The sequence below is a fragment of the Actinia tenebrosa genome, unplaced genomic scaffold (genome assembly GCF_029948245.1).
Source record: "Actinia tenebrosa isolate PJP-AT-01 unplaced genomic scaffold, QUT_ActTen_1.0 PGA_scaffold6__47_contigs__length_16458017, whole genome shotgun sequence".
In the NCBI taxonomy this organism is placed as follows: Eukaryota; Metazoa; Cnidaria; class Anthozoa; order Actiniaria; family Actiniidae; genus Actinia; species Actinia tenebrosa.
Window position 1 is genome coordinate 13,766,315 of NW_028292583.1, and position 14,665 is coordinate 13,780,979.

General features: G+C 36.7%; 1 protein-coding gene across 1 annotated transcript in view; it reads left to right on the top strand.

Moving 5' to 3' along the window:
- LOC116304053 (uncharacterized) overlaps positions 1-14,665 on the top strand; it is a 29,038-nt gene that overhangs the window by 972 nt on the left and 13,401 nt on the right. The window contains exons 3-26 of the mRNA XM_089039409.1: positions 383-663; positions 838-933; positions 1,109-1,447; positions 1,589-1,662; positions 3,157-3,220; positions 3,427-3,642; positions 4,073-4,272; positions 4,758-5,214; positions 5,527-5,786; positions 5,939-6,053; positions 6,305-6,562; positions 6,825-6,939; positions 7,469-7,885; positions 8,147-8,341; positions 8,482-8,535; positions 8,673-8,726; positions 8,804-8,851; positions 9,037-9,141; positions 9,376-9,476; positions 9,562-9,626; positions 9,716-9,864; positions 10,150-10,538; positions 10,894-10,964; positions 13,113-13,591. Of these exons, the coding sequence (XP_088895535.1) occupies positions 383-663; positions 838-933; positions 1,109-1,447; positions 1,589-1,662; positions 3,157-3,220; positions 3,427-3,642; positions 4,073-4,272; positions 4,758-5,214; positions 5,527-5,786; positions 5,939-6,053; positions 6,305-6,562; positions 6,825-6,939; positions 7,469-7,885; positions 8,147-8,341; positions 8,482-8,535; positions 8,673-8,726; positions 8,804-8,851; positions 9,037-9,141; positions 9,376-9,476; positions 9,562-9,626; positions 9,716-9,864; positions 10,150-10,538; positions 10,894-10,964; positions 13,113-13,591 (4,602 nt within the window). The remainder of the gene's footprint in view (positions 1-382; positions 664-837; positions 934-1,108; positions 1,448-1,588; positions 1,663-3,156; positions 3,221-3,426; positions 3,643-4,072; positions 4,273-4,757; positions 5,215-5,526; positions 5,787-5,938; positions 6,054-6,304; positions 6,563-6,824; positions 6,940-7,468; positions 7,886-8,146; positions 8,342-8,481; positions 8,536-8,672; positions 8,727-8,803; positions 8,852-9,036; positions 9,142-9,375; positions 9,477-9,561; positions 9,627-9,715; positions 9,865-10,149; positions 10,539-10,893; positions 10,965-13,112; positions 13,592-14,665) is intronic.

The window sequence follows — 14,665 nt, forward strand, 5'->3', positions numbered from 1 at the left end:
ATTGCATTGTAGATATTCTAGCCAGTCTTTAGCTGTCTAAACGTATGTTAAGAAATTTACCAAGGAATTCTAGTTAACCTAGATTCAAAATGAACTAAAAAATGTGTAAAATATGGATAGCTTAAATCTATGATTAGATTTAATGCAAATCATGAAGTGCCCTATCCTGCTCTTTGACTCCAAATTGTAATCGAATAGGGAGTAATAAAAAAAGTCACGAACGGACCATTGCTCAGTAGAAATAACTCAAGTTGGTCTCAGTTAAAGCATCCATCAATCGTTCGGAACTTAATACCAAAAGTTATATAACCACCAAAAATAGAAAATGCAGTCAAATAGCTTGACTTTATCTCATTGTCATTTAATTTACTTTGCTGTGTAGTTTCAGTTGTTATGCCGTTTCCATATCATCTTGTTCCAACACCAAACATCACAGCTTTGGCTCATGACAATCTTGAAGCTAGTTTGCGATGCAACTTCGTTTTTCCTCTGTGGAAGAACGTATCATTTTACGTCGAGTGGTTTGCTGATGGACGTTCGATTTCAAATGATACCTCAATTTGTGAAAACCAAATTCCCGACGGTGATGTTCCACCATGTACCCAAAGACATACTGAAATCGGAACAAGAACTAGTACTCAAACTTTTCGAGCTGGCCACAGGGTTGGTTATGATAAATTATTTTGCTATTTTAACATGAAACATGATTAAACTTACGTTTAGTTTTTTCAAGCCAAATTTTCTCGAAAAAGAATTTGCTTTAGAATTTATCCTTTATATTGTACTAGTTATAGTACTTTAGTACTTTAACAATTTGTTGTATATCAATTACTCTAGGTTCGCTGTAGACTTCGTATGAAATACTCAACAAGTACACAAAACAAATGGACAACACTTTGGAGAGACAGCGATTATTTCTATGTTGGCATCGAGGTAAACGTTTAGTGTTAAAAGCATTACTCCTTTTGTAGTCAAGCTGAATGACATTCATAAACTATAAATTTGTTCGTTTCTCTTCAGTTCTCTTTCTATTGTTTGTTTGTTATGTTTTAATGTAGTAGTTATACTTATTTAACGTTTTTTATTTATTTCTTTTCTTCAAACAAAGGTTACTCCATCTCATATTCAAATAGATGTCAAGGAGTGTGACAAGGATACGACAAAAACCGTCTTCTTTCGACCAACTATACCCGTTTTGCCCGAACGGCATTCAGTCATCGATCATGTTCCTGTTCTCATATATATACCATCCAAATTTTCAAACCAGGATCGGCAAAGTGCAGTGGACAGTTGTCAAATAAAAATGAAAGGCACAGAGATAAAAGAACTTAAGATCAAAGGAATCTGTGACAACCAAGACGATCCAGCTAATTCCGTACTGGAGTACCATTTTGGTATTTTGAGCACACATCCATTTTGGGGCCTATACAGATTACCATCTCTAAGGGTATGATCACGAAAAGTTATTTTGACAATTGTAAAAAAAAAAAAAAAAAAAATGCTGTAATTAAGGAAAATTATGATATGGAAGGACAATAACTTTCAATAATCTCTAATTTATATTTCCAAAAAATTTTCGATTTCTCAGGTATCAGTTAGAAACACTGCAACGAAGGAATGTCATAGCGTAAGCGATCCACGTTACGCGACATTTGATGGAACGTAGGTTAAACATATTTTTCAGTGCTATATTCTTTTTTAAACAAGGAGTCCTTTAAAGGAAAGGATTTTATAATGAGAATATATATGTTATATATATTATTATGTATATATATTACATTAGATGGACTATAAAGGTGCACTAGAACATGTTCCATATTAATTTTTTAATCTACAAGCTTGTTTCACTCGTCAGGATTACACAGAATATATATATCCTGTAAAAGTCAAGTATATATATATATCGCATATATAAACTGATTTACAGATTTAAAAAAAACGATTTTCAACCAAAAGTTAGCCAAACGTCTATTATTAATGTTTATAATGTACACTATGATTATATTTCACCGAAAATATCTTATTTAACCTTTATTAAAACACCAAAGTGAAGTTGGTGTCAGGTTTTAGAGTCAGATTTTTGAGTCAGGTTTTCGGATCTATTGTCAGATTTTTTCCGGAGGGCGTCACATCATGTTGAACACAAAGTGCTCTATATTCGTAGAAACGCTTTGATTTACTATAAACCCCACACCAAGCTTTACTCACACGATATTTCTTGCGATTCGTTGTCTTTGGGAATCAAAACACTCACCTCAAAGAAAATAAACAGCGGTTTCAGATTTTTTGAGTTGTTTTATCTACCATCAACGGGCTTCATGCCACAAATACTTCGAGTACCGCTCCCATATATCGAGTTACTGAACCCTTTTATTTCAAAATGTTGACGCACTTTTTCTTAACGAAAAATATCCATGCTTCACGTCGAATAAGCCAAGCCGTAGTTTGATGTCCAAATAAACTGTCGATGAAGCAGTACACATAAAAGTATTAAGAAATATCACTTGTTGTCAGATTTTTGAGTCAGATTTTTCTGTCACGCCGCGTGAGAGAGTGATCAACAAAATTCTCTTTTCAACCATTATATTTTTCTTGAATTTTGACATCTCCCAACAAGCGTCATTTCTAAGGGATCTTCATGAACGCATTTGGAAGTCACAATCAAGTCTCCCGAAGAAATATCACTTGTTGTCAGATTTTTGAGTCAGATTTTTCTGTCACGCCGCTTGAAAGAGTGATCATGTTACAGCGGATTGCACGGTTACAAAATTCAAAAGACAACGAATCTCAAGAAATATCGTGTGAGTAAAGCTTGGTGTTGGTTTTATGGTAAATTAAAGCGTTTCTACGAATATAGAGCACTTTGTGTTCAACATGATGTGACGCCCCCCGGAAAAAATCTGACACTAGATCCGAAAACCTGACTCAAAAATCTGACTCTAAAACCTGACACCAACTTCACTCCGGCTATTAAAACGTTCTTTTTTAATTGAAAATTACCCATAATGCACCCGATATATCGATATATCGATATTCATTTTATTTACAGAGTTTTGCAAAGCGCGGTATTCTGTATATATATAATATATATATATATATATATATGTATATATGTAATTGAAATGTAATAAATATTAATAAATAATTTTTCTTTAGCGGCTACTCTATGATGGAACCTGGTGTCTACGTTCTTTTTAAAGATAGAAGGCGTAACGTTGAGGTCTGAGTTTTGAATTTTTTATTAGCATTAAAGACTAATCCCTTTCATTCCCATAACGATAGCAGCTGTGGGACTTTCTATTTTAGCTCCAAAAGTCCAAAGGTTGGTTCCTATAGTACCAATTTCCCTCTCCCCTCTTCCCAATACCCCATAAAAGCCTTTAAACTTTGCCTAGATTTGCGGATTAAAGTAATTGTGCTTTTCAGATTCACTCCCGGGTGTGGCTTTGTAGTCCTAGTGTTACATGTAACTGTGGTGTAGCAATACGAGAAGGTAATGATGTGATCGAGGTTAGTGTTTGTCATTCACTACGTACTTTCCACGAACCAAATCGACTTAGAACTATGGTTCGTAGCACTGGCCCACTTGCCCGTGGAATGCACATCTACCGTCAAGGAAGTGGAAGCTCATCAACTACTGATGTAAGTATTTGTTTAATGATAAGCAAAAAAGCTGAAATGGTTCTTTTTTGCTTTATTTTTTTAAATTTCGCTGAAACTGATTAAAACGTTAACAGATCGGGTCCTCTTGGATGATTAAAATATTACACTTTTTCTTTTTTCTTGCGTTTTAAGCACTATCGTAGGTCATGAAATCTACGCCAGTAAAGTATTCATTTAGAAGCAGTAGTGATGATACCCTGGGTTCCAGAGGGGTTATCCGACTTTTATCCTTCTGGAACCCAGTGCATGTATAGCGATGATCCCTAGCGGTTCCTTTTTTGGTACAGAAACTAGTGTTAAACAGAATTATAAAAAGTGAAAATTTTACCTTTTGTCTTAATGGAACTTTTTGTTCATTACCATTCTTCTTGTGGTCTCCATTTGACTGTTTTATGTTTTTTTTGGTAAGGTGATTCTGCCATCTGGTATTCGAATCAAAATTAAACGCTATGGCTGGGGAGTTAGTCTATTCGTCAATGCGTTTCAAGAGAACTCTAAAAGCATTCAAGGACTTTGCGGAAATTTTAATAACGACCCAACTGATGACTTTAACAACGGAGGAGACAAACAAAACCATGCAGATTCTGCTTCTTTTGCAAGAAGTTGGAGGTAAGACCAGTATTATTTTTTAAACAAAACCTACTTATGTTTTACAGCCATCACTCCCCATGAAAGCCTGCCGTAAGTTACGCTCCACACATTCACTGTTCGTAACACACAACTCTCAACTCACATGTTGATTTCTAAGGAGGGAGGAAAACCGGAGAACTCGAAGAAAAAAAACCCGTGCCAAGAGAGAGAACAACACATCAACTCTATTAACGTTAACATATGCGGCTTAGTCGAGAATGTGATCGAACCCTCCTGCGATCCTAGTAATTATCCTTCTGAAACTGCAAAACCTAAAGATTCCAGGGTTAGTTAGTGAGTTAGCCATGCCCTGACTTTGCGGATCAGCCCAGAGGGTGTTTCATGGTATTGATACAAATTTTTTTCAGGCATGATCAACATAGCTGTACCTCTGCAGCAGGGCTTGGCACACTTGACACCCTAAGACTTTATATAGATTAATTTTTATGTATCATGTTCCTTAGGATAACTTCACGAATGAGTTATTTCGAAGCATTACCACCAGTTGTAAGCGTACCAGTAACAGGACAGTCGTGTTTTTGCCCTACTGGAAAAACCACACACGATGTAGAAGAGTGTGACGACACAGTAAACTACTTCCAAAACTTCGATAACCACCAGGGAGAAGATATCACACAAAATTTGGATCGAATCGCAAGGTCTGTGCGAGAGACCACATATACAGACGATATCATTGAGTATGAAGTAAAAAGTTTCTTCGAAGATAGCGAAGAGGCGCACTTTGCTGAAGCACGAATACGTTCTAAAAGACAAATAGAAGAGGGAGGTTTTATGTCTAAAGAAAATGCCACCAAATATTGTAAAAAAGCTATAGAAGGCTCGATTGGGGGAAAAACATGCAGTAACTTAGTCGGAACCAATCTAACAGGATTCATTATGGAGTGTATTGAAGATTTGACGGTAATTTTACTAATGATTATTCATTACAGTTTAGAGGGTCCTGAAGGGAGAAAAGCGAAACTGACTGAAACATTTAATTTGGACGCTTATATATTGAAATAGAAAAGCCGGATTTGTTGTTGTTACAGTATCTTTTTAAACAACTTTATTCGCGAATATGAGATGACAATCATGGCATAAGATCGATAAAATTTCTTGAATTTTAGTAAGCAGGTTAACAGGGTGTTGACCCATACATTTCCCATCAGGATCTTTACTTCATAATAAGAATATTACACCGGCTAATTATAAAGGCTGTAAATTCTATTGCAGATAACTGGCGACACACGTTTCGTTGAATCGGCCTTTGATTCCATGAAGAACGGGTGTGAAGAAAAGGCCCTGCGAAATGTGTCACTTTTTAAAAGAGACTCGAGCGGAAAGCTTAGGCCACCAGAGGAAATAGGCAATGTATTGTGTCCTAACGATTGCAATAACCATGGTAACTGTACAAACAGAACGTGCATCTGTGAGGAAGGATATACGGCAGCTGATTGCTCGATGGCCGTCAACACCATTCCTGAACTTTTGGGGTAAATTCACATTAATTAATTATATTCTTGATTGACATATATATCAACCGCAAAGATGGTTGCTATTTCGATACATTGATTTGTGTGACAGTAGGGATAAAAAAGCTAATTTTCGCGTTTTTATTTATTAAAACTATCAAATATTTTTGCAGGATCTACGACGGTGGCTTGTGTGACATTCGCCGAAGACCTTGTAAAAAGACAGACATATTTGGACAAGATTTCCTGGACTCAGAAAACCTAACCTGCCATGCCCAGGAATTTAAGGTGTGTTGCGTTGTCCCAGCAAAGGCAGCTCTGTCAATCTGATATTTGCGATGTACTCTTCTCCTTTCCAGAAACATTTACGGTTTCTGGTATGAATCCCTCAACTAAGACATAAAAAAACCTAAACCCGTCCTTGATTTTTAACATTTTATGGAATATCACGTTTTTCAAAGCATAAGTTTTGCAAAATGGTGTCATAACATTATTAATTCATCATTTAAAAAATACCGCAACTAATTATCTTATTCAAGATCATGCCAGGCAATTGGCGTCCAAAGGCGTATACGATGAAGTTTCCTGGAAAAAAGGTGGATTTATTTGCAGTAAAGTGCAACCTTCCAGAACCACCGACGAAACTGGGTGACTATGACTACGAGGGGACCCCCGTAGGGGGACTTTTGATATCTGTGTCAAACGATGGTGTACATCCCAGTCAGCAGCAAGTGAGATTTGTTTCATATGACTCCATTTGTATAACGTGTAACAAGTCAAGCAACTGCTCTTTAAGGGTATGGATTCAATTAATTAATAAATTAAAAATTTTAGTTTTTGAAAATATCAAGAGATATTCATTAACTGTTTAGTCACATTTTGGATTGCAGTTTTGAAACTTAATTTTTAAAGACAATTGATATCCGGCAAAGCATCTACTTGCCAAATTTATGACCTGCTTTATGCTACAGGCATGCTTTTATTATATGCAATTGAAAAGGGTGGTTTAGAAATTGTGGGCCAACAAGCAAAAAGGAAAATTTCTTGCTTGTCTTTTAGGACGATTCTTGTGTAATCAATGGACATTGCTTTGCGGAAAATCAAGGTAATCCACGTGACTGGTGCCTAAAATGCATGCCGGGACACTCACAGTATAGTTGGACATCGAGATTAGGTAAGGAATACACCCCAAATGAGCTGTTTGAAACATTCTAATATATCGCCCTGGAGTTTGATTATATCTTCGACTGCACGAATTAGTTTCCTGGTTTTAATTAAATCTATATATATTTATATTTTTTTAATATATTTTTATATTTTTATTTATTGATTTTGACTTTTAGGACACTTATGTAAGAGCATTGAGTTCTAATAATGCTCAGGAACTATTATTATTATCATTATTATTATCATTATTATTATTATTAGTAGTAGTAGTAGTAGTAGTAGTAGTAGTAGTAGTGGTAGTAGTAGTAGTAGTAGTAGTAGTAGTAGTAGTAGTAGTAGTAGTAGTAGTAAATGCTTTTCATTAAAAAGTTACCGACAAAAGCTGTGACTCCCCTTGGTTTCTCAAAGTTTCATTAATGGTTTGTGTTTATTATCTTTGGTAGTGATACCTCAGGTTCTTCTACTGTAAAACCATCTTGCATATGAACAAAGGCTTTAGATCCAAAAACAAAGTGTTCTTCTCATTATTTTTTTAGATAATCATCCACCACAGTTTGCAAAGAATCAATCTACCCGATACGCTATCTATGGAGAGTACCTTCCATTGCAGTTGAAGGCAACAGACCCTGATAACCGTCCTGTTACATACTCTCTGATAAGTTCGACTGCTACTGGTTATACATTCAGTCCTACTGGTCTGTTGACATGGAAAACGAATTCACGAACTAACCAACAGTTTGCGTTTAAAGTCACTGACGAGTGTAACGCTACTGATTCCATAACCATCACTATACGTATTACTACTTGTCCGTGTCAAAATGGAGCCAAATGTTCACCCCACCCCTACTACCCACGGGGGTCTGGTCAGTACTATTGTATCTGTCCTCAAGGATTTACTGGGGATCGATGTGAGAAGAATATTGACGACTGCGTAAGAGTGAATTGTGGAAACGGTAAATATCTTTGCCTTATTTTCTTATTGAATAAATTTATGATAAACAGTTATGATTTTTTATATTTTCATACATTTGTCATTATCCACCAGTGATTGGCAGAGATAACCAATCGGACAGCATATGAACATGGGCAGACGACATATTATAAAGTCCGGCTCCAAGTTCACTTCAGTTCGCAACGGAGATTGAAACCTTGTTTTCGATTTCCATGCATTTTCAATTCAATTTATTAAAACTATTTATAAAATTATTTTCTAGGTACCTGTGTTGACGGAGTAAATAAGTACGCATGTCGCTGCCATGTTGGTTTTACGGGTTCCCTGTGTGATCAACGACTGACTCGCTGCACCAATCAGACGTGTTTCCCTGGTGTCACGTGTACAGAGATTTCTGGTGGAGTATCCTGTGGACCTTGTCCTGTGGGATTCTCTGGGGATGGGAAAACATGCCTAGGTTAGTACCAGCTGAAGCATTATGATGATGTTGATGTTTCCCATTTACTATGACCTTTTTTATATTATAAGCATGACTTGACTCTTCATGAAATGTTTGATAAAGGAAAATAATCTTTTTTTTTTTTTCACTTCTCCAAGCCCAAACAACAACAAAAAGACCAACAACATCACAGTCGTCGACAACCAAAGAAGGTATATATGGTCATTTAATGAACTCTTGGCACCGGGTTTTATCTGACCTCTTTGGCCGAGCCTATACACATAAATATAAACCTTAGGACTCCTTTCACTTCATTCAGCCATTTATTTGTTTATTTTTTCTTGCATAGCGAAAACAACCACATTACGATCTACCACAAAATCTCGGACAACCACCGAACATGGTAAATAGAAGATTGTGATTCTTACAAGAAAGACAGAAAGTCCATTCATATAGTTTCATACAATATGATTTTTTTAGTGGAAACGTCTACAAACCGACCTTTAACAAAAACAACAGTAGAGCAAGGTTAGTAGATAATGTCAAACCAGCTGTGCAAAAACGCTAATAACGACGACGAAAAAACAACAACAACAACAAAGACAGTACAACAACAAACACGTAAAATGTAGTAAGTTTTCTGATTTAAATTGATTGTACTCTACCCACGCCCACCTTTTTTTATCAATGATATTTCATTGTAATTTTCAAAGAAGAAACAACAGCTTCAGTGACTGAAACGCCAGCCACTTTTGAAACATCAAGGTCCCCTTCCGCCACAGAACAAGTCATTACAACTGAGGTTCCAGAAAATCAAGGTACGGGTAGTTACTCAAGAATGTTTAAAAGCCTGAATTTTCTACAAGGCTACTACTAGTGGGGTGCCTGTGTCCATATTAAAGTGAGAGGAAGTAAGGGGAAGAAAATATACAAAACGACACAAATTTATTTACACTAAAATTGTATATTTTCAGTTTGACCACCTTACAATCGGTGGGGAGGAGCGAGGGGACATTTTTGAAATGACTACTTTCTTTCTTTCATGATTCTAGTTACAAAAGCCGAAATTCGCATCTTAAAAGAATGGACGGAAGAATATAGAGTAAAAACGAGTAAAGCTTACATCGATCTTGCACAATACGTGGAAAACGAGGTCCGTAGATTCGTAGCTTTTAAAAACTTAATTTCTAAATTTTCAGTCAGAAAAAAGGGAAAATATTTCAATGTTTTGTTCACAGATTCAAAAGCTCTTCAAGAAAGCAAAAGATAGCTATTTTAAGAGCGTTACTGTAACTTCGATCAGGTAATAGTCCTTTTTAACAATAACAAATGAGCCAAAATACCTCTAAACGATGCAAATTTGTTTCTTTATTTCTTTTCTTTCATATCTAGGCCAGGTAGCATAATTGTTGAATTCCAGTTGACTTTCACAAAGGAGACCGCTGACCCTCTTAAGCAACTAAAGGAAGAAATTAAAGATGGAGAAATGGGTAGTCTAAAAGTGGACCCTACCTCACTCAAAATCAAAGAAGAGCGTTCATGTACGTATGATGATAGAAACAACCATAATTTTGTCGTTCAGCTTCTTGAATTGTTAATTGCTCTGTATGATAGGAAAAACAGTTTGAACTGCCATGAGCTGTAATAATGTGAATGGAGTGGGGGGGGGGGGGGGGGGGGGGGGATGATCGGGGATTTGGGGGTAGAAGCAGAATAATTCCATGACCATTCCCAAATTTGCTTTTCGAAAATTAATTATTCGTCTTTATTTATTGCCATTCACGGAAACGGATAATTATACCTTTTTGACTTTGTTTCTGTTTTAGACCGCGATAAGACACCAGAGAAAGACAATAACGTGATGCTAGTCCTTGTGAGTGTGTTGATTGGTATGGTTGGTATGGCTTTCCTTGTTGCTGTTGCAGTGATTGTGCATAGAAAGCTTAAGCGCCGTCCTGCCATCAATCCAAATCAACTACCTTATCTCAGCAATGTCGAACTTAAGGATATGGATGCGTGTCCAAATGCTTACGATAATGTTGAAAAGGAGATGGATGAGTGTGCACAACACATTTACAACGAAGTTCAACCCAAGGAGATGGTCGTGTCTCCACAACACATTTACAACGAGGTTGGACCCAAGAAGGTGGATGTGTGTCCACACGCCTACGATAACGTTCACTTCCAAACGTACGACCAAGAAATAAAGAACACTTGAAAGACTTTTCTTAATAGTCCCTTTCACAGTTCCCTGCGGCATCTTGAAAGGTAGCCGTGCCTTTACATCGAAGCGAGATGAACGGGGAGCTTGCAATGATAGAGACCTTTTTTAAACACCTTGGACAATTATTCCTATGTCTCTATCATTGCAAGCTCACCGTTCGTCTCGCTTCAATGCAAAGGCACGGCTAACTTGCAAGATGGCGCAGAGAACTGTGAAGGGGATTGTTAGTTTTGCGAGGGAGAAGACTGATCGATATAATGCATCAAATAGTCGATTATTTCACAGTATAATCCATGCTCAGCTTTGATAGATAAGCTATTAAGTATAATGTTATCTTAATTTTTAGCCGCAGCGTCAGTTTATGTCATTAATATATAAAAACCTAGCAAACTGTGCCCTTACTTTGGTCAGCCCAGAGTTTGTTTTAGGGTGTCGATTTTTTGAAGTTAGTCATCGTACAAGTTGAGATTTTAATTATTTTCTATAAGATCGAATTAATCACAATAGACAAATCAATCCATAAACATATTTTAGCTAAAAGTCGCTGTTTTATAGTGTCAGATGTTTGCTATCAGTATAATTGTACTGAACAAATTAACTTTTCATTTTATATTTTTTCGTTTCATTTTATAAAACTGAATAATTTGTATATATATACGAATAAATTTATACGGTCAAAACATGATTGATTCAATACAGTTATTCATCCCCCCCCCCCCCCCCCCCCCCCCCAGTTTTTAGATCTAGTAGTGTCAAACGATATCAAGTGAGAGAAAAAAGAAAACCTTTCGTTTAACTTATTTTTTATCCTTTCGTTTACGTGCGAATACATTAACCAGGGCCACACAAACAATTTTTGAACAAATTCAAATATCACATTTTTGACGCTGAATATTATAGGATGGTGACGAATTCTAGAGTTTTTAACTGTATCAGTTCCTGATTACACGCACGTATGTAGTAAAATATATGCTTTTAGAAGGAAAGATATGATATACTTGATCCATGGATTTTTCAATAGGACCAGATGGATGGAGGTGGGGGGAGGGGGGAATATGAATATATTACATTAACTGCTTGCTACGTAGGTTGTCCCAGCAAACACCATCAATACCATCTTGGAAATATGTCCCCACCCTAAGACAGTTTCATGATGCACTGCAATTCTAACTCGACCCGGCCCAGTTTTTCCTCAACCTTAGTATGGCTAAAACATTATTTTCTATTGTTTGGTACTGAATGTAAAAGGTAAAGCTTTTGGTTTTTTTTACTTTAATACCGCGAGGAGTGGTTGCAGCGATCTCCCGAGCCAGGGGCTTATGTATAAAGCGTTCGCGAAGGTGCGCCCTTTATTCCCTCAGACCATCAGTGCTCCTTTTAATGGGTATTTAAAGCTAAAGCTACACAGAACAGAGGAAAGACGAAACAGACGTGTAGATCCTGAAAACAAGCCACGGACCTCTAGCTGTGAAGGCCGCGCAAGTAACCAAATGAGCTACGCCGTTCCTATGGCAGCGAGCTCGCCAAAATTGCCTACCTCCTATATACACGTCAGGAATGGTGTGTCAAAAGGTCACAACGACAGACACTTCAACGTCTGAAGAAAAGCAAGATGCCGCACATAGCACATTACAATAACAGCCGCGGGCTATATTCAAAACCTCAGCAGATTCAACCCTTGTTTTCAACCCTTATCGAGTAGTCTAAAGGTATATGTACATGTATAGATAAAGTAAGTCTTCCATGGAAAATTTAATAAAGTTAGATTAGTCAGTATTGTTTGCGTGTTGAGTAAATATTGAATCATTAAGATTGTGGACATTACAATCGTACTTGACCGAACGTCTCAACATTGGACAATCATATGCTTATTAATAGATAAACGAGAAGAAAATAAGTATTTAAATGACCCGTTGTTTTGTTTTTGCATCCCGATCAAATTTGGCCTTTTTATGAGGTATATCGTCAGTAATATCTTTCTGACCGTAAACTAAATATTTTGACAATTCTTAGATACAACACTAGATAAATATAAGGAGTGTAGCGTAATAACAATGGCTCCTCTCTGCTGGTCCAGGGGTTTTAATCTATCTTAAGTAATGAGCAAACAGAGTAAGCAAATGTTGCTTCGGTTCTAAACCGTCAGTAGTCATTCACCGATGATTAAAAGGAAACCTTTCCTTGAGGAATAATAACGAGTTCCAGATACAGATCTTATTTATACAAGCAGACTTTTGTCATGATAAACTGACTGGCCCCTATACGACGCTATAAAAAACTCACTTTAAGAGACTTTATGACCCATACTTAAAGATATAAAGCATGTGTTTGGAAGTAAGCCACGCAAAGACCACGTGACCTAATAATTTCTCGCGTGATAATAAAGACAGTACACCGCTATTAAAATATCAATATGAATTTGACTGATGTATCTAAGGGATAATAATTTATTGTTCATCAAGCAGCGATAATGTAAATATGCTTCTGTCGACGTGCCTAAGATATAGACTTACTACATAAAGAATTTTGACCAAAAGGTCAGCGTTCACTTATATAATCCACTAGAATAATTTCCATATCCACGCTCGTAGTGAACATGGCTGCTGTACGACCATTAGTGGTTTTGGTACTTTGTACATTTTTATGGATTCCCCCCAGTTGTTACGGCGCAGAAGACCCATGTACAGACTACAAGTCGATCAACGATCCTTACCGCAGCACCAAGTACAAACTTATAGCAGGGGAGACGGCAATATGTGATAATAAGCTCACACCGGGATGGTACAGATTTACCAACAAAGTCGGTGGGAAAATGCCCACAAAAAAGCTAGAACCGTACCAGTGTGGGACAGTAGCGCCTATATGGATGAAAGGAACGCACCCCACGACTAAAGGAGACGTCGCTACAGCTCTTGCTTGTACTAATGTAAACAACAGACTTGGTGGTTGTATGATACCAAAACCAATGGCGGTTAAAAACTGCGGAGAATTCTTTGTGTACAAGCTGCAGCCGAGTGCAGGGTGTGCTATGGCTTACTGTGCAGGTATTTTTTAATAAATCTTTTGAATTTTACTTTTGATATTCAACAGTTAAATCACTTACTTGAAAAAAAGTTTATGGTATATTTTTGTATTTTTCTAAAACGTTACGCTTGGCAACGCTACAAACGAAACCCTCGACCTCGTGTTAATAATATAATATGTTCAAATAAATCTTCCAATATTTATTATATTATTAATTTGAAAAATTAATATAGAATATTCTTGCATCAAAATTTAAGTGGTGATTATCATTAGATAATAGTCTTATAACAGTATTTTAGGCAGAAGAGTTTGAAAATATAGTAGGAAACAGCTGTGGCTAGACCGATACGGGTGTGTCACTTGGCTGACATTAAAATGCGTATTACTTGATACTCGTAGTATATAGGTACTAAATAGGGCACGGCTTGTGGTTGAGTACGTGGTCTTATATGGTAGGTCACCGCAATGATGTGCCCGTTCATGTTTGCTTGTAACGAAATCTTCAGTCGAGATAGAGTTCAGCTTACGCAGCCTGCACGCACATTATATGACTGGGGCACAATAAAAAAACATAAAGCCGCAAAAATTAATCATTAAACATTAACAAATGATTGGTTTTAGTTCCGTTTTCATGCTTATACTCGTTAGGAATAGTTGTAGTCTGAATCAGCGCAAAACGTTGCGCGTGTGTCTACAAGACAGTAACCGCACATTTATGAACGACTTCCAAATTACTGATTTTAAAGCAAACTTGCTTTGTATCGTTATTCTAGACCACTATCGATACTAGACTAAAAACATTTTAAAAACTCATTAATAATTCATGAAGGAAACACAATAGAAATCATGACCGTGAAGGAGGTTTTATATCTGATATAGATTCCTCTTCATTTGCATAACTTTAACTTGGATTTTCTCTATCAAACTTGGTTCATTTCGTAAAGAATTCGGTACAGTATGAGAACATACATCAGGAGTTTTTTAAGCCGTTTAATAAACTCGCAGATCGTGTTTTATCGGGTCTAAAACCACTCGGCTACGCCTCGTGTTTTATACCCGATAAAACACTCCTGCTCGTTTATTAAACAGTACTT